The 26,232-nt window shown below is 40.9% G+C and overlaps 1 protein-coding gene and 1 long non-coding RNA gene across 3 annotated transcripts in view; both read right to left on the bottom strand.

Annotated features, from left to right (window-relative positions):
- dhx8 (DEAH (Asp-Glu-Ala-His) box polypeptide 8) overlaps positions 1–1,729 on the bottom strand; it is a 53,134-nt gene extending 51,405 nt beyond the window's left edge. For both annotated transcript variants that reach the window (XM_043675030.2, XM_043675031.2), the window contains exon 1: positions 1,535–1,729. In XM_043675030.2, coding sequence (XP_043530965.2) covers positions 1,535–1,643 — 109 coding nt within the window. In that variant the 5' untranslated portion in view covers positions 1,644–1,729. The remainder of the gene's footprint in view (positions 1–1,534) is intronic.
- Positions 1,730–14,593: 12,864 nt separating this feature from the next.
- LOC148141776 (uncharacterized) lies at positions 14,594–24,196 on the bottom strand. Its single transcript, XR_015752442.1, has 3 exons — positions 24,085–24,196; positions 19,784–20,200; positions 14,594–16,983 (listed from the first exon to the last, which is right to left on the bottom strand). It is a non-coding gene; the product is annotated as an uncharacterized LOC148141776 (long non-coding RNA).
- Between the last annotated feature and the right edge of the window lie 2,036 nt (positions 24,197–26,232).

The raw sequence follows: 26,232 nt of genomic DNA, 5'->3' as shown, positions 1-26,232 counted from the left end.
TCGCTCCTATCTGCGATTTTGGGCTACTGCAGTGGGTTCAGGAACGTTTCCTCTGCGGGTATGGGGGGAACCACTGTAATGTCTAAAAACAGTATTTAATGTTCACACTTACTCTCTCACCCCTCCACCCATCATTTCCATCAACCAGTGATCCAAAACACACTTTCGAAGCAAAACAGCAATATACTTCTTTCACTTTATGAGTCAGCATTCAGTGCTCCCAATAGCAACACAGGTAATTTATGGTTTTCTTCCTATGCTGTGTCATGACTTTTGCTACATTTTCCTCCAGCTCGGTCCACAAGATGTTGTAACAGAAAGCGTCAAGAGTCTTTCCCATTACTTCTAAATAAAACTTGTCTTCAAAGGCTATTCAGGAATCAATTGAGTTAATTGTACACTTTCCTGATTTTGTCCTGAACTGAAGTGCCAATTGCATAACCAAAACTGCAAAGTGAGAAATGGCAGGCTTTTGATCAAGAGAGAATAAGTGAACACAAATTATTCTGACAAAAGAACAACTACCTAAGATATTAAATATGTAAGTATATAAGCATCACTGGCAAAGTCAGCAGCTTTTGCCTATTCATAACTACACCAAGGAGGTGATGGTGGAGATTTGCTATTTTTAACCACTGTAATCCATTGAGGGTGGGGAAGACATGAAAGGAGAATAACACCCATGGTGCTATTAGGGAGAGAGTTCCACAATAATGACCCAACAACACTGTTCCCAGACACAATGGTGTGCAGACAGGTGAGGAACGTGCAGGTGGTGATGTTTCGATGTATCTGCTGACCTTGTCTTTCGAGATGGTTGTGGTTACAAAGTGGCAGCAGGGAGTCATGGACACGGTTCACCCAGAACCTATTGTGTTTTAGCATGGGTTGGACTGGAGTTAGTTGTGATCTTTAATGCATAGTTACAGGTCTTTTCCCTGGTATGGGGAAGTCCAGAGCAAGAGGGCATAGGGTGAGAGGGGAAAGATTTAAAAGGACCTAAGGGGCAACCTTTTCACGCAGAGGGTGGTATGTGTATGGAATGAGCTGCCAGAGGAAGTGGAGACTAGTACAATTGCAACATTTAAAACGCATCTGGATGGATATATGAATAGAAAGGGTTTAGAGGGATATGTGCCAAGTTCTGGATGTAGGTTTCCTCACTAAGCTGGAAGGTTCACTTTCAGACGTTTGAAAATGAACTTTCCAGCTCGGCGAGCAAACCTACATCCAGAACCTCAACCTGAGCTACAAATCTTCTCAACACTCACTAATATGTGCCAAGTGCTGGCAAATGGGAGTGGATTAACTTAAAAATCACACAACACCAGGTTATAGTCCAACAGATTTATTTTGGGTAGACTAGCTTTCGGAGCGCTGCTCCTCCATCAGCTTGTGATATCTGGACGAGTTAGACGGAAGAGTCTGTCTCCGTGCTGACTCTATGTTTATTTTACACTTCAATGGGATGGATTAGAAACAAACAGCATTGAGGCAGTGGCCTGGCCTGGCCGGGCCTGGTCCGGCTTCTTACCCAGATCCTTGTCGTTGATGCCCAGATGGTTGTCCAGTTCAGTGCAGACCTTGGACACCAGGGACAGATACTCGAGCTTACTGAGCTCGTCTAACGCCACGTCCGCCATCCCGCAACACCCAGCTATCGTTATAATCAGGAGAAGAGCCTCTCAACAACACTGCAAGAAAACAATCACTCCACCGCCATCTCCACCACCGCCGCCATCTTTACGCACGCCGCTTGACCTTCCACACACCCCGCCCCCTTTTGTCGATGTCAGCGCGTCCCGCCGAACCTTCCTCGGCAATTTCCGGAGACACACACACACACCCCCTCGAGAGGGAACCTCCGCCGCCCGACCACCAGGGGCCGCTCCAACCCAGAGCCCGAGATGATTCCCAAGAGCAAGTTCTGAAGCCGAGGAGCCCCTGCCAACAGTGGGCTTCCAAAACGTACACATCCTGTGCAAAACCACAAATGCAGAGACATCTGAAATAGACAAGTCAGAACCTGTTGAAATGCAAAGCAAAAGAAAAAGTAGTGTGGGTTTGAGAGACTGAAATGAGAACTTTAAAAAATGTTGGAAACAGCAAGTTTGGCAGCATAAAGTGAGTTTTACAGCACAGAAAAAGAGGCCATTCAGCTCATCATGTCCTCACCCATAATCAAACAGCTAATCTGTTCTAATCTCACTTTCTAGCAATTGGCCCATAGCCTCTATGCTAAGCCCTTCAATATGTATTTTGGAGTACTGTGTGCAATTCTGGTCTCCCTCCTATAGGAAGGATGTTTGTGAAACTTGAAAGGGTTCAGAAAATATTTACAAGGATGTTGCCAGGGTTGGAGGGTTTGAGTTATAGGGACAGGCTGAATAAGCTGGGGCTATTTTCCCTGGAGCATCAGGGGCTGAGGGGTGACCTTATAGAGGTTTATAAAATGATGGGCATGGATAGAGTAAATAGACAAGGTCTTTTCCATGGGGTGAGGGAGTCCAGACTAAAGGGCATAGGTTTAGGGTGAGAGGGGGAAGATTTAAAAGGGATCTAAGAGGCAACTTTTTCATGCAGAGGGTGATGCGTGTATGGAATGAGCTGCCAGAGGAAGCGTTGAAGACTGGTACAATTGCAACATTTAAAAGGGTTTGAGCTATAGAAAGAGGCTGAATAGGCTGGGGCTTTTCTCCCTGGAGCATTGGAGGCTGAGGGTGACCTCAGAGAGGTTTATTAAATCTTGGGGACATGGATATGGTGAATAGTCAGGGGTGTTTTCCCAGGGTAAGAGAGTCCAAATCCAGACAGGATAGGTTTAAGGTGAGAGGGGAAAGATTTAAAAGGGATGTAAGGGGCAGAGGGTGGTGCCTGTGTAGACAAGGTCTTTTCCATAAGGTGGGGGAGTTCAGAACTAGAGGGCATTGGTTTAGGATGAGAGACCTAAGGGGCAACTTTTTCACGCAGAGGGTGGTACGTGTATGGAAAGAGCTGCCAGAGGAAGTGGTGGAGGCTGGTACAATTGCAACATTTACAAGATATTTGGATGGGTATATGAATAGGAAGGGTTTGGAGGGATATGGGACGGGTACTGGCAGGTGGGACTAGATTGGGTTGGGATATCTGGTTGGCATGGACAAGTTGGACCGAATGGTCTGTTTCCGTGCTGTACATCTCTATGACTCAATGAATCAATTTAAAAGGCATCTGGATGAGTACATGAACAGGAAAGGTTTAGAGGGATAAGATCCAAATGCTGGCAAATGAGACGAGACTAATTTAGGATATTTGGTCGGCATGGAGGAGTTGAACCGAAGGGTCTGTTTCCGTGCTGCACATCTGGGTGACTCTATCACTCAAAATACTTCTTAAATATTGTGATGATTTCCACTTCTACTACCCTTTCAGACAGTGAGTTTGTGATATCTCTAGATATCCACCCGTCTGGGTGAAAAAATTATTTCTTAAACCCCCTCTAAACGTCATGCCCTTTGTCTTAAATCTATGTTCCCAGTTGTTAATCCCTCTACTTAGTGAAAAAGGTTTTGCCTATATCCCCTATCTATGATGATTGATTTTGTGCGAGTTGAAAAGTGTGGTGCTGGAAAAGCACAGCCAGTCAGACAGCATCCAAGGAGCTCCTTGATTTTGCACACCTCAGTCAGGTTCCCTCTGCATAGCCTTCTCTGCCCAAAGGAAACCAACTCCAGCCCCCATGAAATGTCCTCGCCCAGGAACATCCTGGTGAATTTCCTTTGCTCCTTCTACTGCTATCATATCCTTCCTATAGTGTAGCGACCAGTACGACATACAGTACTCCAGTTGTGGCCTAACTAATGACCTTTAAAGCTCCATCCTGTTCTTGGATTTAACTATTATTCCAATTGTTTGATTTACTTCCTAATCACTGTATCCAGATATCCTGTTGCCTTCAAGGATCTTTGGATAAGCAGACCTCTAATCCTCTGTATTTCCTCACGTCCTACCTTGCGTCGTGTACTCCCTTGCCATGTTAATCGTCGCAAAATACACCTTTAGAGTGAGAAATATTTGATACTTTGAGTCAAATACAACCTCTTCGGAATTATTGATGTGCAAGTTAATTGGCGCTTTAAACACTATTAATGGTCAAGTCAATAGGTACCTCTCTCACTATGAATTACAAGGCTCCAGGTACAAACTCCAATCCAGGATTTGTGTCCAAAGAAAAATCAAAACTGACATTCCACTATTGTGCTGAGGGAGTGCTACACAGTTAGAGATGTTGTCTTTTGGATGAGATGTGTAACCAAAGCCAATAACTGTCTGCTGGGGTGGAGTTTGGCTACTGTTACTATTCAACAAAAGTATTTCATTGAAGGGTTTTCAGACATACAGTGCCCAGGAAAAGTGCAATGTAAATGCAAGTTTTTCTTTTCTTTCCAGTAGCAGTGTACCTTCCTCAGATTGTTGCAATTATACTATTTTGTTGCACAGATGGTGATTATATTAATTATTCATAAATATATGGAGAACTGTCACTGGAACAAAGTTTGTATTCCTTGTTCCATGAGGGTGCACCAATCTTTTTTTCCGTCCTGTAACTTCACTATAACCAGTGAACCTGGTGCTATAACCTGGTGCTTCCTGATGAAGGGCTTATGCTCGAAACATCTATTCTCTTGCTCCTCGGATGCTGCCTGACCTGCTGTGCTTTTCTAGCACCACACTTTTGACTCTGATCTCCAGCATCTGCAGTGCTCACTTTCTCCAACCTGGTGTGCTCCCTGGAGCACAGGTGTGGAGTCCTGCGCTCCTGGGATCAGTTCCAAATACTACAGTAGACTGGTTTTGTTCTGGTCCAGTACATCTGGTTTTTTCCCCCTCTGGGCTGTATCAAATTTCAGCTGTTGGAGAATCTTCTGTTGGGATAGTAACATATTCTGACACGGACATGGATTTCCAGCAGATTCTGGTTTTGTCATGCATATCCCAGGGCTGTTTTAAACTTTGTATTAACATGATTAACAGCTTTTTAATTTACAGAATTGTCAAGAAACTAAACAGCAACTCACAGGCTCTCAAGATCAAGAGCAGAGTCAAACCCATGCATGAGTCGCGCACTCTTGCTCAGATTGCAGTATTCGTGACTCAGACGCAACCTCCTGCCAATAGTATTTACAGCTCAGACACATACCAATGGCCCAACTGATCTTTGATAGTGTCCATGCTCCAGACAAGTTCCTTCTAAGCCATCCTTATCTCACCTTATTAATATAATCTCTGTTTTTTCTTCCCTCAAGCACTTTTTCACCTTCCCCTTAAATGCATCGTTGCTATCCATCTCAATTGCTGCTTGTGGTATCGAGTGCCCAATTCTAACCACTCTCCGTTAAGAAATTCTTACCAAATTCCTTATTGCATGTATTATTGACCAATTAATATTAAAGGCTCCTCATTTGGGACTGTGCCCAAAACATTTCCTCACTGTTCACCTTGACAAATCCTTTTGGAGTAGCTTTCCCCATTACAGTACTTTGATCCACAGGCCTTCCTACTCATGAATATCCTTTTTTCAACAAATCTTGATGTTTTGAAGAATAAGGTGTAACTTCCAATTGATTCTTGCATGAGTTCAGTGGATAAACCATTCACAGATTGATACAACTGAAAAAAAAATCCAAACCTTTCTCTGAAGCGTCTGTGAATGTATCCTTTCAACAGCCTGACCAAAAATATGAAGGCTGGAAATCCAAGCCAGAATTGGAAGTGTTGCCACTTTTCAGTAGTTAAGAGGAAACAACAGGTTAAAGTTTAGGGCAGAGACTGTTTGTCAATCTGAAAACTGAAAGATAAAATAGCAAATAGGGGTGTAGAAAATAGAAAGGAGTAAATTTCAGTTAGAAATCCAGAGACAGACATATTACAGCTCCCCCCCACATTCAATGTAATCACTTTAATACTCAAGTGTCCAGGGTTGATGCTGCTTTGATACTGCAAAGGTTTTGAGTTAAACTAACCCAAAGATGAGAACCTCAGCTGGTGAGCAACCACTACCCAATCTCCAGCCAAAAAGAACCAAGCATTAAATTAATAGATAATTGTAATTAAACTAAAAGAACAGCTGAGCCCTAGACATTGTTAGGTTGGTGCATTGACATCTTTTAAAAATAATAGCAGATTTTCCACACAGAAGCATTGGAGCATGAACAAAAGTGTAGCAACTGAATTTATGTAGTTAAGCAATGCTGGTTCAAAGTTTTATTACCCGTACCACAAAATGATAGACATAGTATGATTAATTGTCAGTTGTCCCTCAATTTGAGGAAGATATCAACATAAAATCATGAGTTTCTGCCTTCTGAGAATGAACAGCCTGATTTCTCAGCTCTCAGACTTCAGACACATGAGACAGGAAGTTGCACAATGTACTAGAATCTTCTTTCCTTCTGTGCCACTGTTGTACCACATCATTAAGGTGGTGGGAGTCAAAGTGTGATGCAGCTAAATGGACAAGTAGTCCATTCTTTGAATGATCGGTGCAATCTTATCTCTATCAATGCCAATGCATTTCGGAATGTCCTGCTGGTGTTTTCTCCTCTGGAACACTGGCCATTTGAGTTGAGAAAGCAGGAATTAGCGAGGCAACACTCTTCAGTCATCCAGCTACAGTGACTTTGCAGGAGTTTAGCCTGAATGCTTGTAGCATTGCATTTAAGAAAGACACCAGTATTTCTCTCATTGATCCTGGAGAATGCAGCAAAGGCATTGCAAGTGGAACTCCTCTAGGGTTGTCACGTGTCACTGATACACAGTTCAGGTCTCTCTACAACACAGGACTGTGGTGGCAATAACTATTCTTACTGTTTACCTGTAATTGCCTGTTAGGAAAGTGACCTAAATCCCAGTAGTATAAACAAGAGAGGTTAAGTGCACAGTCGCTGGTGCTTTGGTGCAGAGGGTAAAGACTGAGAATTGGTGAGAAGGGAAGTAAGAATTTTAAATCTTAAGGGTTAATCTTGAACAAGATCTGGTTTAAAGTGTCTTAGAAACTTGGCAGCAGGGTAATCATGGCAATGCGAGAGAGCAGGTGAGATCAGGTATTGCACAGGTTTAACTGATTTTGTAATCACATGTTAGGAGAGTGAGCTCAGTCACAGTAGTATAAATGGGAGCGGTTCAATGCTCTGTTATAAAGTGGAAACGTTTTGTGTTTGCTGTGAGGGGAGTTGTGATTGTAACGATGTAGAAACAGAAGTAGGCCACTCTGCCCACTTTGCTATTCATTGAGATCATGGCTGATTTGATAATTCTCAACTCCACTTTCCTCAACAATTAGGAATCTGTCTATTTCAGCCTTAAAAATACTGAATGGGCCCTTTGCGATGCATCTTGTGATGTAATAACATCTCTGATTAGGAAAATGGGTTAAAATACTTAATGATTCAGTTTCAGTAGCCCTCTGTGGTAATGAATTTCACAAATCCTCAGCTCTCAGAGAAAATATGTTTTCTCATCTTTATCTTAAATGTGTGAGTTCTTACTCTGAGATTATGCCCTCTGGTCTTGGACTCTCTCACAAGGGGAAACAACTTCCTCTTCTACCTTGTCAAGTCCCCTAAGAATCTTTTATGTTTTAATAAGGTTGTCTCTTATTCTTCTAACTTCAAACAAGCATCAGCCCAATCTCCCTGAGCTCTCCTCATAAGACATCCCCTCCATACCTGGGAATCTTCTCTGGACCGCCTCCAATGTCAGTATATCTTTCCATCGGTACAGGGCTCTAAAGTGTTCACAAAGCCAGCTGTGATCTGACTAGTGCCTTGCATATATTTTGCAAAGCTTTCCTACTTTTATACAACAGAACAAAGAACTGCGGATGCTGGAGATCTGAAACAAAAACTGCTCTCTATTTCCTGACTGCAAGTCAGTTCTCAGACTATACAATATATAACCACAAATGTTATCTGCTTTGATTTTGCACACATAATCTCTTTTATGGCACCTTATCAAAAGCTTTCTGAAAGTCCAAATTTGCAAAATCCTATGTATCCCACTCCTCTATTCTACTAGTTAAAAAACCTCAAGAAACTCTCACGTGTATGTAATAAATGATTTCCCTGTCACAAATCCTTCCTTCCCACCTGTCTTCATCTAGGCATTTAAAAGCGGCTTGCACACTCTTGTCTGCTGATTGTCTGGCACAGGATTCTCACTTTGCTTGCTCCTCTCCAAGAAAGGAAGCCTCCTGAACGTATAGTAAACATGGATTGCTGTCCCTCATTGTGACAATACTAACTATTCATACACCTGATGAAGGGGTTATGCCCAAGGTGTCGACTGTCCTGCTCCTCAGATGCTGCCTGATCTGTTGTGCCTTTCCAATGCCACACTTTTCGACTCTGTTTATTCATATCCAGAGGAGCCTCTATTATCCAGCATTCAATTATCCGAATTTCTGATTATCCAGACAAGATTACAAAGTCCCGATGCTTGTTTAAACTGTGTTATCCAGCATTCAATTATCCAAACATTTGATTATCCGAACAAAATACTCTTGCCAGTGACATTTGGACGTGACATTTCCTCTATACATTGGCACCAATTAGATGCAAAACTCTTCAATCCTCCACTAGTATGTTAGCACATGCTCAGGTCTCTCCAGGTCCCAGTGTCTTGCCTAACTTCAGAAATGTGTCCTTTGCTTTATCTCTCCCATTCATTTCTCCTCAGATATTGTCAATCTACTATCAATTCTGTGTTCTGAAGGAACAATTTTTTTTAAATAGAATCTCTACAGTGTGGAAACAGGCTCAACAAGTCCAAACCAATCCTCCAACAAGTAACCCACCCAGATCCATTCCCCTACTACTTTACATTTACCTCTGACTAATGCACCTAACCTACACATCCCCAAACACTATGGGCATTTTAGCATGGCCAATTCACCTAACCTGCACATCTTTGGATTGTGGGAGGAAACCTACGCAGACACAGGGAGAATGTGCAAACTCCACACAGACAGTTGCCTGATACTGGAATCGAACCCAGGTCCCTGGCGCTGTGAGGCAGTAGTGCTAACCACTGTGTCAACCCAGGCCTCCTGTTTTAGACCATAAATATATGGCACCTACAGCTCTCCAGTTCTTTTGTCTTGTAGCCAGCTCCATCAGCAGAGTTTCACAAAACTAAAATGCCCACATTCGACATAACTGATTGTAAATCAATATCTAACCTAATGGAAAGGATATGAGGAATATTATGGTTGTTTTTCATGTGCATTATTACATGAATCAGATCATTTTAAAATCTTTCTTTCCTCTATAAAAATGGCACACATTAGCAGATTAGGTCAGCTAGTTGCCCACCTCATTGAATAATTTATTGGTAGTGACTCATTCATTCATTTTGGTACCGATCTGTCTGAGGCCAAAATGCTATTTACAGGCACAAGTCGAGGCAGCTGGGCCTATGACCTTTAGTCTGTACATCTGTCCTATTGAGAAGAGAGACTGAGAGGGTGGGAGAGGCAAAGGACACTTGGCTGGGAATAGGGCTGCATCTGTATCTGACAGTCTTGTCTGGGCCCATGTTACTGATGGCAAGCATAAAGCAAAGATAATGAAAACACATGCAACTATTACACAGATAATTAACAGAGACAAAACATCAGCTAGTTTTGCCTGTCCATATGGTGCATTAATTGTTAAACCCTATAACAGTCATTTATTTCAGCGCGCTTTTCACTTTAAGGGAAGCGAATGCAGATGGAGAACCAAACAAAATGTTAGAAGAAAAATATAAATTGACCCTACATTCAGTTTGGTTCCTGGTCAAGCAATGCTTTAATTTTAAAATTCTCATCCTTGTTTCTTATTATGACTTTCCCTTTACAATCCCCCAGACCCTCACCACCCCCCCCCCCCCCACTCCCACCCCCACCCACCCTACCCCACTAAATCTCTGCATTCTGCTGCAACCTCACAGCCTTCCATATATATATTTAATTCTGGCATCCTGAACGTCCCTGATTTGAAATAGACCATCATTGGTCTCTACATTTCTCATCGCATTAGCCCCAATCTCTGGAGTGATAGAGTCATACAGCATTGAAACAGACTCTTCAGTCTAACCTAGTCCACACTGACCATGATCCCCAACTAAGCTAGTCCCACCATATCCCTCCAAGCCTTTCTTATTCATGTACTTATCCAAATGTCTTTTAAACATTGTAATTGTATCCACATCCACCACTTCCTCTGGAAGTTCATTCCACACATGAAGCTCTCTCTGTATAAAAAAAATTGCCTCTCCTGTCTTTTTTTGATTTTTCCCTCCCTGTACCTCTTCACTTCATGATCACTCATTTCTTCTCAAAAATGCTCCTTAAAACCTATGTCATTGCCTAAGCTTTTGGTTATCTGGCCTAATTCTCCTTCTATGTCTGGATATCATTCTTTGCATCTCCTGTGAAGTACCTTGGGAATGTCTTATTATTAAAGATTCCATCTAAATATAAATTAACTGAAGAACTTTACCTTTGCACATCATGAAAGACTGTGACTTTCTGTCAAATACTGTGCAACTCAACACCAGTTATAAATCACTGTCTCTCCTGACATACGCAAACGTCACACGTGTTTGAGGAGACTTTGAATTTGGACACAATATAAGAATCTATGTAATCTTCTAACTGGTGAGAATTGAATATGATCGGTCCAAAACTATACCTCCGGCATTATGTCAAGCTCTAAGAGTAATAACACTTAATGCTTTCCTTCACACAGTTTTGAGTTTGCATTGCCTGCAGTATAACTGTAGCCTGGAGTAAAGTTTCCTTTTAAGGGTGCTTAGTTGGTTCGACCTCATGGAAATTTGTAAACCTATACATAGAAGCTGTTCAGACACTCCTGTTCAAGCTCTCTCAACACACTCAGAACACTTGCACCTCAATGCAACCCACAGCTGCCCTCTTATTCTTTCACCCCTGAAGTTCACCCTTAACTTATGTGGACAGAGAAAATGGTCAATGCTCATGACATTTCCTTTTCATAGCTTATTGTAGAATCAGGAATACACAACTGTTAGTACCCTGTTCTCCTTCTAAGTTAAATCAGTGTCATATGCGCAACACTGTTCCATAGCTTCAAAGCTGGACACATGCTGTGAATCATTAGATTGCTGCTTCTGAAAAATTGTTGCTTTTGTTCCTGCTGTTCCTTTGACTGAGTTGTCCCAGTTTAGTTCATCCAATTCCCCTCCTAAACTTATTTTCTGACAAACTCTGTACTGTGCTATGCTACCACTCCTGGCTGCTGCTGCTTTGCTCTTCTTATTATTGTCTGATTGTACTGTTTCTGTTTTATGTTCCTACAAGTACAGTATCTCAAATCCAGCTGTCCAAAATCTAAGTATCCAGACATTTGTAACATGTGTTGTGCATCAGCATTGATTGAGTAAAGACTGTTTCTCTCTCCACGGATGCTGCCAGACTTGCTGAGTTTCTTCAGTACTTTCTGATTTTATTCCAGATTTCCAGAATGCACAGTATTTTGTTCTTTAACAAATGTATCTAGACAACTCAGCTACATTACAGTTTCCAGTAGAGTTATCCACTTCCCTGCTTGTGTGGTGGTCTAATCCTGATCTACAAGCAATACTTGACCCTTCACAACAGGCTTACAACAAACCACCCATAGCCCAGAATATGGCAGATCCAAAATCTGGCACATCCTTGGTGCTTCAGGGAAAGAAATTGCTGGAGAAACTCAGAAGGTCTAGCAGCACCTGTAGAAAGAAAGCAGATTTAATATTTCAAGTCCAGTGACCCTTCTTCAGAACTTGTTTCTGGAGTTGCTGGTTTTGCAAGACTGAAACTGTGCCATTACTCTTACTGCTAACCACATGTTCCTTAAAGCTACCAAAGTGACACGTGCCTGTGACAATGACTTTTTAAAATTTCAAAGTTTACTTTATTCATAAAAAAAATCTGCAGTTCAGTTCTGTGCAGCAGCCATATCAAGGAAACAAACCAACATTGAAGTTTGGCTCTATATAATCAAAGTCGAGGCACCTTTTACTTGAATCAGACTACATTTACATGCATTTGAGCCACTAGGGGGGTCCAATAACTGATCAGACCCCCATTTAACTTTAGCAGGAAGACTTCCTCAAAGCAGCTTCGCGGCAGTTGCCCCAAGCTTCAGTGCTTTCCTCAATACGTGGATCTTGGAATGTGCCAGTCTGCAACACTTAGTCAAGGTCAACTCCTTGTTCTGGAAGGCCACCTGTGATGACAATGCTGTACCCCTGTGCCTTCTTTTATGTTGTAAAAATCTCCCATCTTGATTCATGAAGAGTCCACCAATATACCCGGCATGCATGTAAAGATGTTACAAGTTCCAAAGCTGCATATTTTTTTCAAATCAGTTAAGATGGCTGATGACCTATCAGGTGACATATGCAACATCACCTCCAGACAGATCTAAAACACAGTAAGATCCCTAAAGAAAATAAGAACAATCCTAGCCAATTGTGAAACACCTAAATCCATGTGTTAAGAATGACTGTAAGTAAATAGGAGTATGAAATGCCAGCCCAATCAGCTTCCTGTCTCACCATAGATAAGAAATGTTGAAGCTCAATTGGTGCCAGATAAACGTGAAATGAGTCTTATTGATCCTTCGTTGTAATGTGATGGCTGCTCAGCTCAAGCAAAAAACCTTGGCTGTCTCAGTATGAAAACCACGATACTGGATATACAATGATCTAACGCCATTTTATTTGGAAAGGGGTTTGGGGCTCATAATAAATCAGGTGATAAAGGCTGACACACACGTCTGTGCCTACTTAAGCTGTTCAGCTCAAAGCAACATCACAAGAGATTCCAGCTTAAACATTACCTGAAAAGTCATTGAACTAGTTGTGAGTCAGCTATGCATCCAGGTGAACCATTGATGCTTTGAAAGTGTGAGCAGATTCTCCGTTGACCAATTCTAGTTACAAGTTCATGTGAGAGGCAGTGTCCTGGCAATTTGACTGCACAAAACCTCAAAGCTCATTGAAATTCCTGTTCTTTTACCAGGCCTCCAGTCTAGTTAAAGTCTCAATTCAGCTAACAAACTGTACAAAAGAGATTCAATGATGACAACTTGTATTTTTTTCATCTGTATTAAACCTCTCTGTGCATGACCGTGTGTATGAGATACAGGGCTAAAGCCTTTGGGTCAAAATTTTGATCATAGACAATAAGAAAACACATGATCTGTCAGTGATAATATGAAGGTGATTTCAATGGAGAAGATCCTTCTTATCATCTAAGGTAGGTCTGGCTTTCCTCAAATCCTGGGATCAGCATTTCCAAGGAAAACGGGGACATGTTCAGATGCAGTGGATCCATGAACCTGATTAGCCTATAGGAATTATTTACATTATTCTACAGTTTGGTTACAGGAGTTCAATTGTCCAAACAAACCATTTAAGCAGATGGATGCATGCCCATTGTGCAGTTTAATTTGTTAGCTACCACTCGACTAGTATATTGAAAAAGTCACTCATTATACCGATGTCAGGTTCCTAACATTTTGTAGAATGTTTGGTGGCAGGTTTGACCAGTTTGCAAAAATTGCCAATTGCAGTCTTTTCATGATAAGATGGAACTATATTCAAACGGAAGGGACTCAATAACGGGAATATAGGGAGTTAATGAGGTGAGCAAGGCAAGAAATACCCCTAACCCTCATGGTGAAAAACCCTCCAAAACATTTGATGTAACTCACACTGTGATAAAAATAAGATTCGGCGCAGAGCCTTTGATGTCAAGATAGAGGAGCAGAAAGTGATCCTTGTGAGGGAATTTGGCTAAGTAATTAAAGGCTTGGGAGAAATGATTAATCTTTTTAAGGTACAAAGAGAGGTGGAGAATGAAGCATGGCCCCTCTGCCAGTGTAACAGCTGAGGCATGTACCCAAAGCGCTAGCAGCTTCACCAGAAAAGCAAAGGGAGAAAAGAGACCTGTTTTAATGTTCATTAAGTCAACAATATTCTACTTAATCAAAGTAACAAGGAAAAAGGGATAACTATTGTATTCAAAAATAAAGTGCTAGAGAAACTCAGTATGTCTGCGAAATGAAAACAGAGTTAAAATTGAGTCCAATGACCCTTCATCAGAAGACCCTTAGTCCAGGTCACTGGACTCAAGACTTGAACACATTTTTCTCTTCACAGATGCTGCCAGATATGGTGAATTTCTCCAGCACTTTCTGTTTTTGTTCCAGATCTCCAGCATCTGTAGTTTTTTGTTTTATTTAAATATTGTTTCAATGGATCATACACAATGTCAGGCAACTCTACACCTTACTCAGTGATAATAAAACAAAAGTATATCTTGTCACGTAAAGTAATTCTACACCAGGTGACAGCATCCTGTCAGAGACTTCCAGCCAGAACATGTAAACCTTAACAGAAAAAATCAAACAGTTTATTAAACTCCACAATTATCACAAAACAGAATATGACACGGATTCATAGGTGACACAGCCAATCAAATTTGCGTCTTGCTGTCATGTTTACTGATGTGTGTTTAACAAATGAATTTGAGTTTGGAGTACTTAGCGTCAGTATGTTAGGAGAATGGTACATTACCCCCATAAGCCACTGAGCATGTCAGTGTGGATGATAAATAGCAACAATTTACTATAATAATTTTTCCTTTAGAGAAATGACCCTGTGTGTGTCCCCTGTTGATTAATGAGGTCCCATCAGCTGGCTGGCCATTTAAACTTGCCTTGGGAAAAGGTCCCAGCTGCTGAGATATTGTATGTGGGAGGTTTGTCTCTACAACTGAAACAGACTGGAAAAATTAGTGTCACTCCATCTGGGAATACTTAGTTTTTGAAGAAAAATGGTTTCAAAACAACATATACTCATCTTTTTATTGATGAATCACTCCAATTTTCCATCTTTGATTGAGTCTTTTCACAGCAATTGGCCTTGATTTCACAATACGTGTTAATGTGTAATATTGTGTCATGTATGATTTAAATTGACCCTGTTAAAGGATTTGTATCCCAACTGTATCTGCCCAAATATAAGAGTTAGGATGTAACATGCAAGAAAAAAGCTACATTATTTTTGTATTAAATTTTTAGGAATGGGCGTCAAAAGCAATAATGGCTGCTTTATGGACTAATGTGTCTGACCTCTGCCCTTTGAATTTAGCCTCAGTATGTGCCTCAGTGATAGGTAGGGCCATGCAGTTAATGGTAAGGTTAGTGGTACAAGTATATAAATCATAAACAACTGACATTCAGCCTTTCTGCACAAGTTTTTTTTAAAAAAGTAAAATAAATACAGCATAAATATTCTTTTTATCTTTGTTAGTACCTCCTTGTATGTTAAAATATTACATGTCATGTGCTCTATTATAATGTAAGATTAAATCTCCTTCATGATTAAAGTTGTCTGTTTGGAAATAAACTTTGAGTTACTAGAATGTTATTTGACAGATTTATACTCTCTCTGTTCCACTGTATTTAAACTAAGTTAGTCTCTTAGCCTCACTCATTCTTTTCTGGACTTACAAAACTAAGATTCTCCATAATGTCTTTGACCATTCCTTATTTGTATTGAATTTATAATTCCAAAATTTGGTATCAATCATTGACCAATACTTTGTTTGTGGCTCTGTGGCCAGCACTGATGCCTCACAGCACCAGGGTCTCAGGTTCAATTCCAGCCTTTAGTGACTGTCTGTCTGTGTTGAGATTGCACATTCTCCTTGTGTCTGTGTGGGTTTCCTCCAGGTGCTCTGATTTCCCCCCACAGTCCAAAGATGTGCAGATCAGGTGAATTGTCCATGCTAAATTGTCCATAGTGTTAGGTGCACTGGTCAGAGGGAAATCGGTCTGGGTGGGTTACTCTTCAGAGGCTCAGTGTGGACTTGTTGGGCTGAAGGGACTGTTTCCACACTGTAGGGAATCTAATCTATTGTCTTTACCCCCAGTCTTTTCAACTTTTTTGTTGTCCTTCTGTATTATAAAACTTGTATTTTCTTTCTCTTCAGTTTCCCAACAGGGCAACAATTTAATGATGGTTTGTTCAGGAACAATTTTGCTAAATATCCACCCCTGAATATTTAATATCAAATTCCTACTGCTTTTTTCCACTTTACAGTCATTTCTCAATGTAATCTCTGTGTAAATGAGCTGAAATCAGTTAATTAATCAACAGAAAGTAAACGCAGTGGGCTAGATTGCAACTAAAATGTAGGCAAGCAGAGGTGTTAATGACTTACAGGTTTCAATTTACAAAAAAATGTGTCTCAGAACACAAATCAAATTGTATCCTTTTTGGCATATGGCTTTAAATTTTTATGCACATGAAGTGTCTTTACAGTTTTCTAATGAGTGAAAAGTAATCATTAATCAGAGGATATACCAACAGAGCAACTGCATGATTGACCGAGCATTTCACTTTCCAGTTAAGATGTATTAGTTTGGCATTCAGAACCTGAGAAGATGTCAAACAGAGGTGAAAAGTATGTTATAATTGTAACTATCTCAGGAGGCATTTGACAACATCTAATTCATTCCCATAGATAGAGTAAAGGAAGGAAATACTTGATAAGAAAATTCTCCTAAACTGTCCTCCTTTTAATGACCAGGAATGAATATAACCCAGTATCAAAACAGGCAGCAAAGCTACACGGGGTGAGATGGAAAGTGGGACTGATCAAGTTGTTCTGCATGTGAGGAGCTAACATGAACTTCATAGGTCAATGGGTGATCTCTGCACTGGAAGATAATTCAGCCCTTCGTGGCCAAACAATTTGAGTATCTTCTAAAATTCTTTTTGGAAAGTTGTTGTCCCCGTGCCAGAATCGATCGTCAATCCAAATTAACTTTGAGAAGGTGTTGATGACCTGTCTTCTTGAACCATTGAAATCCAGATGGTGTCGGTATGCTCACAGCACTTTATGGGAGTGGATTCCTGGATTTTGACCTAGTGACAGTGAAGAAACAGTGATATAATTTGTAAGAACCATGTCTTTCTATTTTTATGTTTTTATGTTTTTAAAAACTGGAGATTGAGTGGAGATAGAACTGTTTTTTTGAAGAGCTATACAGCACAGAAATAAACTCTTCAATCCAACTTGTCTGCGGAGACCAGATATCCCATTTAAAACTTTCCCCTCTCACCCTAAACCTATCCCCTCTGGTTTTGGACTCTCTTACCCTGGGAAAAAGCACCTGGCTATTCACCCTATCCATGCCCCCCATGATTTAACAAATCTCTATGAGGTCACCCTTACCCCCTATAGCTCAAAACCTCCAATCCCAGCAACATCCCTGTAAATTTTGTCTGAGCCCATTCAAGTTTAGCAACAGCTTTCCTATAGCAGAGAGACCAGAACTGAACTCAATTTTCTAAAAGTGGCCTCACCAATGTCCTGTACAGCTGCAAGATGACATCCCAACTCCTATACTCAATGTTCTGGCCAATGAAGACAAGCATACCAAACACCTTCTTGACCACCCTATCTACCTGCAGCTCCACTTTCAAGGAACTATGAACCTGCACCCCCAGGTCTCTTTGTTTAGTAACACTCCCCAGGGTCCTACCGTAAACTGTATAAATCCCACCCTGATTTGTCTTTCCAAAATGCAGCACCTCATATTTATCTAAATTAAACTCAATCTGCCATTCCTTGCCCATTGGTCCATCTGATCAAGGTCCAGTTGTACTATGAGATAACTTTCTTCGCTGTCCACTACGCCAACTATTTTGGTGCCATCTGCAAACTTACTAACGATACTTCCCGATACTCACATCCAAATCACTTATATAGCTGACTAAAAGCAGTGGACCCAGCACCAGTCCTTGCCACACACCACTGTTCACAAGCTTCTATTCCAAATACCAACCCTTTACCACCACCATCTCTCTTGCTTTCAAGCCAATTTTGTATCCAATTAGCTAGCTCTCCCTGTATTCCATGTAATCTAACCTTGTCAAACACCTTGCTAAAGTCCTTATAGACAACATCTAACATTCTGCCTTCATCAATCTTCTTTCTCACTCTTAAAAAAACATTCAAGCTTGTGAGACATGATTTCCCATGCACAAAGCCACATTGACTATCCCGAATCAATCCTTGCCTTTCCAAATGCATTTAAATCTAGTGTGTGTTGTTCTCCCCAGCAGAAGCTGCCTGTTCTCTGCAGTGAAAAAAACTTAGTTTCAATATGAAAAAGTTATCTTCCCAGCCACTTTCTATCAACCATGGTCCAAAAGTCAAGTAAAATTGGACTGTGGGTATCACTTAAAAAACTTTAATATTTGGTATAACTCTGGCAATAACAGGGCCTGATATATGGCATGCTACTACAATGGATCATAACATTCAAAATCAAAATAGTTCAAAGTTTGGGAGAAGATTTGTAGCTCAGGTGCTCGTTGTTATGGTTCTGTTCGCCGAGCTGGGAATTTGTGTTGCAGACGTTTCGTCCCCTGTCTAGGTGACATCCTCAGTGCTTGGGAGCCACCTGTGAAGCACTTCTGTGATCTTTCCTCCGGCATTTGTAGTGGTTTGAATCTGCCGCTTCCGGTTGTAAGTTCCAGCTGTCCGTTGCAGTGGCCGGTATATTGGGTCCAGGTCGATGTGCTTATTGATTGAATCTGTGGATGAGTGCCATGCTTCTAGGAATTCCCTGGCTGTTCTCTGTTTGGCTTGTCCTATAATAGTAGTGTTGTCCCAGTCGAATTCATGTTGCTTGTCATCTGCGTGTGTAGCTACTAAGGATAGCTGGTCGTGTCGTTTCGTGGCTAGTTGGTGTTCATGGATGCGGATCGTTAGCTGTCTTCCTGTTTGTCCTATGTACTATTATAGGACAAGCCAAACAAGAACAGCCAGGGAATTCCTAGAGGCATGGCACTCTCCACAGATTCAATCAATAAGCACATCGACCTGGACCCATTATACCGACCACTGCAACGGACAGCTGGAACTGAAAACCAGAAGCGGCAGATTCAAACCACTATAAATGCCGGAGGAAAGATCATAGAAGCGCTTCACAGGAGGCTCCCAAGCACTGAGGATGTCACCTAGACAGGGGACGAAACGTCTGCAACACAAATTCCCAGCTCGGCGAACAGAACCACAACATCAAAATAGTCTTACAGCTAAGTAGGTCTTATGGGAATTTCTAATGTAAATAGTTCAGTGTTTTGAAAGGGAGCAAGATTTTCTTCTGTGTGAGATATAAGAATTATAAACCTGTTTTATGATTGTGTTTATAAGTGATATACAAAACAAATTTTCTCCATTGCGTCCTATCTGATGGATCCAAAATGTATGCAGCGGGTAGTGCAAATGCTTGGTATGTTAGTCTGAAATGTCACCCTTCACTCTTTTATTGCAGGGTTGACCCATGTGAAATACATACAATAGCACCATTCAGGGCCAAAGTCTCATGTTCAAACACTTTTGTTTTATCCACTTTGAAACTAAAGATTATAAGCTCGCAAACTCTTGTTCAATATAATGTTAACCAGTGACATCTTGATGTTGTATACTTTCATTATTCCAAATTTCCCAAATAAATAACACAAATATAACTCTAGATGCTGTTTTCTGATGGAGTTTGTTATAAATATTGTGGAAGAATCGGTCTCTAACATTGGGTGCTGATCACCAGACTGGGATCATAGGCCATAGGCAATTATTAAAATTGCCATAGCAATGCACAGACAATCATTCAGTGAACTGGTTACTTGTTCAATTATGCATATTCAATTTTACCTGTTTGGAGCTTTGGCAGGTGAAGCCAAGGACTTTGCTCCTCTTGAAGAGCTATTGAATTATTATGCCAGATAGCATCACTAAGCTTGCTTAATATAGGCACATTTGTTTACAAGTGTTTCATCTACTTGCATTGCTTTTAATGATCCCGAGACTGTCTTCCCTTCCATTCTTATGAATGAGAAAGTGGTTCATTAACTTGCTTGTCCAGTCCTCAAACTTCTTGTCCTTCCAATGTGTGATCTCCTCCCTGAATTGCAAATCTGAGAGGTTAGGCTGGCTGTGTAAAGCTTGATGCAAATATTCCGAGAGTCAGGGATTGCTTAGATTTTCATGAAAAGCATGCTAATTCAGTCATTCAGTCAAATCCCGTTTCTTTGCCTCAAGGTTTGGAGCTCTTGTAGAAAGCAAGAAATGCTGATGGAAAAAATGCAAAGCAGAGAAAATATTAATGCAGATTCAAGTGCTATTTAATGTCTTTTAATGTAGCTAGACACATCCCAGCTGTTGATTCATCTATCCTCATTTATCACCTTTTATCAATATCAATAGTAAAAGTGAACTCTTTTGAGATATTAACTTTATTTATAATACTAGCCCATCAATGTGGCACTTTGTGATAAAGCGTAACTTCCACTATCCTGCTGATTGTTATGGTTCCTTCTATAAAGTGGGGACTGGTCTTTATGACCCTACAGACTACCACTGTTTACGTGAATGAATTAAGAGCTTTCTTCCTTCTTCTCTGTGCGTATGCTGTTTTTAATTGCATAATGTTTTACATTACACAAGAGTCCTGGCTACGAAGTTGTGTTCCTTGGCACAATTGTGCTCCAGAGCTTTATTGCCACTGTGGCACACTGTTTATAATCATTCATATTGACACATTGCCATATTGCACAGAACTCCACACAAGTTAAATTCCGTGCACACACAACAGTGGTTAGAAGGAACACTTGCATTTTTTATGTTGCACTTTTCACAATTATGAGATGTCCTAAAATGTGATAGAATTAATCAGATACCTTTGACATGGTTGTAATGTCAGAAACACAGCAGTCAATATGCAGAAAGATCTCAGGAACAGCAGTGCAATAAATGATCATATAATCTGGTGGTGGAATACATATTGGCCAAGATCAGAGCATAAATCCCCACCTCTTCTTCAAATAGCACTAGATGATTTTGTGGATCTACCTGGGAGGAGACAAGACTCCAGTAACATCCCACCTGAAAAATGACACTTCCAACAGTGAAACGCTCCTTCCAAATAGCACTGTAATGTTGGCATAGATGAAGAGTGAAATCTTGTGTTGTCCCCATGGCGACCAACACTCACCACCCCATCTTCTTATCATGACTTTGTGAGTGGTTTTCCCCTCCTATCCCAACCTCCACCACCAATTTAGCTCAAGTCATGCCCACGTAGCCCAATGCTGCTGGTATTAACTCAGCAGCAGGCAAAGGGCTCACCCTGTGGGTAGCATTGCAATCAAACCAGTGTGGGATTGCTTAGGGGGATCCTGGAATGAGTTCCCCATTCACAGATACAGCACCTTAAAGAGAGACACAGCAATGGAAAAGGTGAGCCAGCTGGGAGCCATCTCCCTACTCTTGCTGGTCGCCTCTTGCCTGCCTTCTTGTCTGTTAAAGTACAATCTCTGGGGAGGCCTTTCCATGATATAAACACTGCCCCCATCCTGTCTGGTGAGCTATGTTTTGTGTCTAGATATAGCACTGAACTAACCTGTTGGAATAAATAATTCTGGATGAGACTAGCAAGAGGCTACCAGTGAATTGATGATATGCATGATATAATGGCCTGTGAACTATCAGCACTGAAAACATTGTTGGTCCTGCTGGAACCTTGTAAATATGTCCATGCTCACCTGGAAAATAACAACTTGTAAAGTCAACAGAAAGGGACAGGATTTCCAAGCACTCTTAAAGGTTTTTAAAGTCCTTCTATGAAGAATATATTGCTAAACGTGTTCAAAATAAACTTACTGTGTTCACCAAGGGCACGTATTGCTGAAAAAAGGCAGGTTGCAAAAGCTTCCTGTTTTGCACTTTTCAGGACAAATGCAACAACTCCAAATTTCAGATGGTTGCAACAATATACTAAGGGGAGAAAGGTTGGCAAGTTGACTCTGATTGGATGAAATAAATGAGAAAATATAGCCTTCTTAAGCCTCTGGGTAATTCAAAGAGATGCAAGGCTTGAACAAGGGCCTGCATAAAAATGTATGTTATTGCATATTACTAGCAAATGTAAATGAGCCGTATTTTAGCTCAACTGATTAGTTTAAATTAGTTGTGAACATAGCTACTAGTACAATCAAGAATGTTCAGCAAGTGTTGCCCAAGTATAGCTGGCATTTGGTCCATATCCCTAGAAACTTTGCTATTCATGTACCCATCCAGATGTCTTTTAATGTTGTAACTGTACCAAACTCCACCACTTTCTCTGGCAGCTCATTTCATTCACGTACCACCCTCTGCATGGAAATGTTGCCCCTTAGGTCCCTTTTAAACCTTTCCCCCTCACCTTAAACCTATGTCCTCTAGTTCTGGACTCCCCCAACCCAGGGAAAGGATCTTGTCTATTTACCCTATCCATGTCCTTCAGGATTTTATAAACCTTTATGAGGTCACCCCTCCACCTCTGACAGCTGCAGCCTATTCAGCCTCTCCCTACAGCTCAAGCCCTCAGTCCTGGCAATATCCTTGTAAGTCTTTTCTGAATCCTTTCAAGTTTCACAATGGCCTTCCATGACACCAGAATACACAGTATTCCAAAAGTGAAATTACATCCAACAATAGAAGTTTTGCTTTGGGTTCTGCAAGACTATACTCAGTCTATTAGAAACAATCAAAAAAAGCATGCTGATTGATTCAATCAGCCACTCACTTGAGCACATGACCTAGGCACCTGGTCTTGTCCAGGAACTAAACTATATACATGATGGTACTGAATTGAATGGAATACAGAACACTTTGGAGTGATGGCATCAACAGGTTAATGAAAAACAGCACTCACATATACACTGTATAGCAGCAAAAAATTATTTGCTTAAACTCTAATTTGTTTTCAATACTTTGCCTTCCCAGATAATTTGAGGCAGAGCTGCACTTTCCAGGTCAGAAAGTGGTTGTCTGTAGCTAGTTTGATAGTTTGTGTGATATAGATCAAATAATGATCTGATCAGGATAGTCATTAACTTGCTGAGCAATTTTGAAGTGTCCCTTTGGGTCAAAAGGTACCCATAGATGAAAACCAAGCCGAATAAAGTTGCTATCAGAATTCATTGCATTCATTTGATTTGACATTGTCACATGTACTAAAAAAGTGAAAAGTATTGTTTTGCATGCCAACCAGACAAATCATACCTTACATAAATACATTAGGGTAATAGAACAGAATGCAAAATATTGTGGTACAGTTACAGAGAAGGTACAAAGAAAGATCAACTCTAATATATGAGAAGTCCATTCATTAGTCTGATACCAACAGGGAAGAAGCTGTTTGTGAACTTGTTGGAATATACTCAATAGGAAAATCAAAGTGATGTGACAGAATAGAAAGGATTACAGTGGCATTTCTTTTTGTGGGGCTTTCATCGTGCAGTTATTGCTACCTTCTGAGGTCAGCCTCCACATTGCCCACACTAACCTGAGAAACAGAAGGTGCACAAAGAAGAAGGAAATCCCATTTGGCTTGTGTTCTGCCCTCTACACATTGGTATGGTTCTGGATGGAGTGAGTTTTGATATTCCCAACAGGAATCCCTGTTTAGACTGAGGCAGTCTATGGCCAAATGTTGCAAGACCTGGACAATATCCAGACTTGGGGTGAAAAGTGGTAAGTAACATTCATGCCACAGAAACACCAGGCAATCACCATTTCCATAACATACAATCTAACCACCACCCCTTAAATTCAATGGTACTGGCATCACTGAATCCCCAGCCCTCCTCCCCCCATCAACATCCTGGACATTATCATTGATCAGATTCTGAATTGGACTAGTCATGTAACTACAATGACTAAATAAGCGGGTCAGAGACTCGGAATCCTGCAATCAGTAACTCACCTCCTGACTCTCCAAAGCTTGTCCACCTTCTACAAGGGACAAGTTACAGGTGTGATGGAGTACCCCCCCCACATGCCTGGATGGATACAGCTCCAACAACACTTAAGAAGCTTGATACAATCCAGGACAAAGCAGCCCACTTGATTGGCACCATTTCCATAGTTAGCACCATTGTGTACTATCTACAATATGCACTGCAGAAATTCACCAAAGATCCTTAGACAGCACCTTCCAAACCGATGGCCACTTCCCTCCAGAAGGACAAAAGCAGCAGATACACTCGACACTGCTTCCTGCAAGTTTGCCTCCGAGCCAATCACCAACCTGTTTTGGAAATTTATTGCCATTCCTTCAGTGTTGTTGAGTCAAAATCCTGGAATTGCCTCCTGAATACCATTGTTGGTCTACCTACAGCACCAAGGACTGCAGCAGTTTAAAAAAGCAGTTCATCACCACCTTCTCAAGGGCAACTGAGGATAAGCAATAAGCACTGGTCCAGCCAGTGATGCCCACATCACACATGTGGATTAAAACAAAACTACTGGCTCTGGTACAATACAGCTTCTCAGGCAGAACTATAGTGGAATATCTGCCTTCTCTAGAAATGGTTCAGTGTTTTATGTACAGCAATGTTTGTTACAATGTAGCTAATATTACCACTTATCCACTTATTGGCCAATTATCCACTTCCTATTTGCAACAATGTGCTTTTTTCACACTCATTGTATTTTTAGCCTCATTATCAATATGGGTATTCCACATTAGATAAAACCAGACATAACAGATCATCTGACAAAGTCTAAAATACAATTAATTACAATTATTAAGCAGATGGAACTGTCTGAAATGAAGAAAGAAGATAGTGAAAAGGTGAGACAGTGAGATTTGAATAAATAAAAATCTGGATTTGAAAACTAGCCTTATGACGATTAGGTTATCTAAGTATAGTCAGTTGTCACATAATCAATCTGGTTTACTAATGTCCTTTAGGGAAAGAAATCTGCCTTCTGTACCTGGTTACCTACATGTGACTCCAGATCCACAGCAGTGTGGTTGACTCTTTACTGCCTTCTGAGCAATAAGGGATGGGCAACAAATGCTGGCCCAGCATGTGACACCACAATAAAATGCATAAAAGAAAATCCATTTCCTAGATTTGTCTTTTGCTCCCTTTTTCAACTGGGAAAATAGACTCATTATCTATCTAACTAACCCTGTGCTAGGCAGGTCTGTAATATTCCAGGTGTAAGATTTTGCAGTTCACTTGAGCATTAATTGTGAGAGTGAAGTCAATTATAGTTATGGACTGAGTTTAGAGAGAAAGTTCCAGAAGTATAACTTGTACTGATTAATCACAGTTCAAGTAGAAGCATGTTTTCACAAGTTTCACGTAATTTATTAAGCAAACGAAAACAAGCTCAAAGGAGACTACATCTGGAAAAGCTCAGCAGGTCTGGCAGCATCCGTGCAGAGAAACCAAAGGTAAAGTTTCAAGTCCGCTGACCCTTCCTCAGAACTAAAGGGTTCTGAGGAAGGGTGACCAGACCTGAAACTTTAATTGATTTCTCTTCACAGATGCTGCCAGACCTGCTGAGCTTTTCAAACAATTTCTGTTTCGGATTTACAGCATCCAGAGTTCTTTTGGTGTCTATTTAGTTGCAGTTTGTAGCTGATTAGGCACATGTTTTTTGTTCTCTTCTGTTGACTGAAGTTGTCCGCCTGTTTTTCTCCCCTGTCTACCAAACGACCATGAATCTCTGCTGGTCAACCTTTGCTGGTCGTTACCTCCCATGCATGATCAGGACATAGCCTGCACCTTAACTAGCTTGCAAATGCATGAGCAGCACAGGATCAATCTCAGATGGGCTGATCAGTGTATGTCCAATTCCTAATTAGTTACTAATTAGTGGTGGTCATCATACAGATATTGTTTCCTACTATATTCTGATGTGTTTTTTGAAATATCAATCATGTCCCTTTTGGGACAGTTTAGCCCCCTTATCTTATTTACTTCGTGATCTTTATTGGGGTCCTCTGGTGGTTCAGTGGCAGTGCCCCTACCCCTGGACCAGGAGATCTGGCTTCAAGGTGCCACCTGCTCCAGAGCTGTTTAGTAACATCTCTAAGCAGGTTAATAAGAAAAATAGGAAAATAATTGGGCATAGACCTTTATTGTGATTAATGAATAGTGTAATCTATACATCTGATTGAGAGCATAAAGTGTTACTCTCTATTGATTGAGCTACCATGCCAAATGTTCAACCAGTACATCTAAATATTCTGGTTAATTCTAAAGCTTATGAATGACCTTCAACTGCAAGAACCATAGGTGTTTCAAAAATAGCTGTTGATGTCT

Source organism: Chiloscyllium plagiosum, unplaced genomic scaffold (assembly GCF_037043375.1).
Source record: "Chiloscyllium plagiosum isolate Xiang-an unplaced genomic scaffold, Cpla_swu_hap1 HiC_scaffold_32, whole genome shotgun sequence".
In the NCBI taxonomy this organism is placed as follows: Eukaryota; Metazoa; Chordata; class Chondrichthyes; order Orectolobiformes; family Hemiscylliidae; genus Chiloscyllium; species Chiloscyllium plagiosum.
This window is presented reverse-complemented; position numbering and strand designations above follow the sequence as displayed.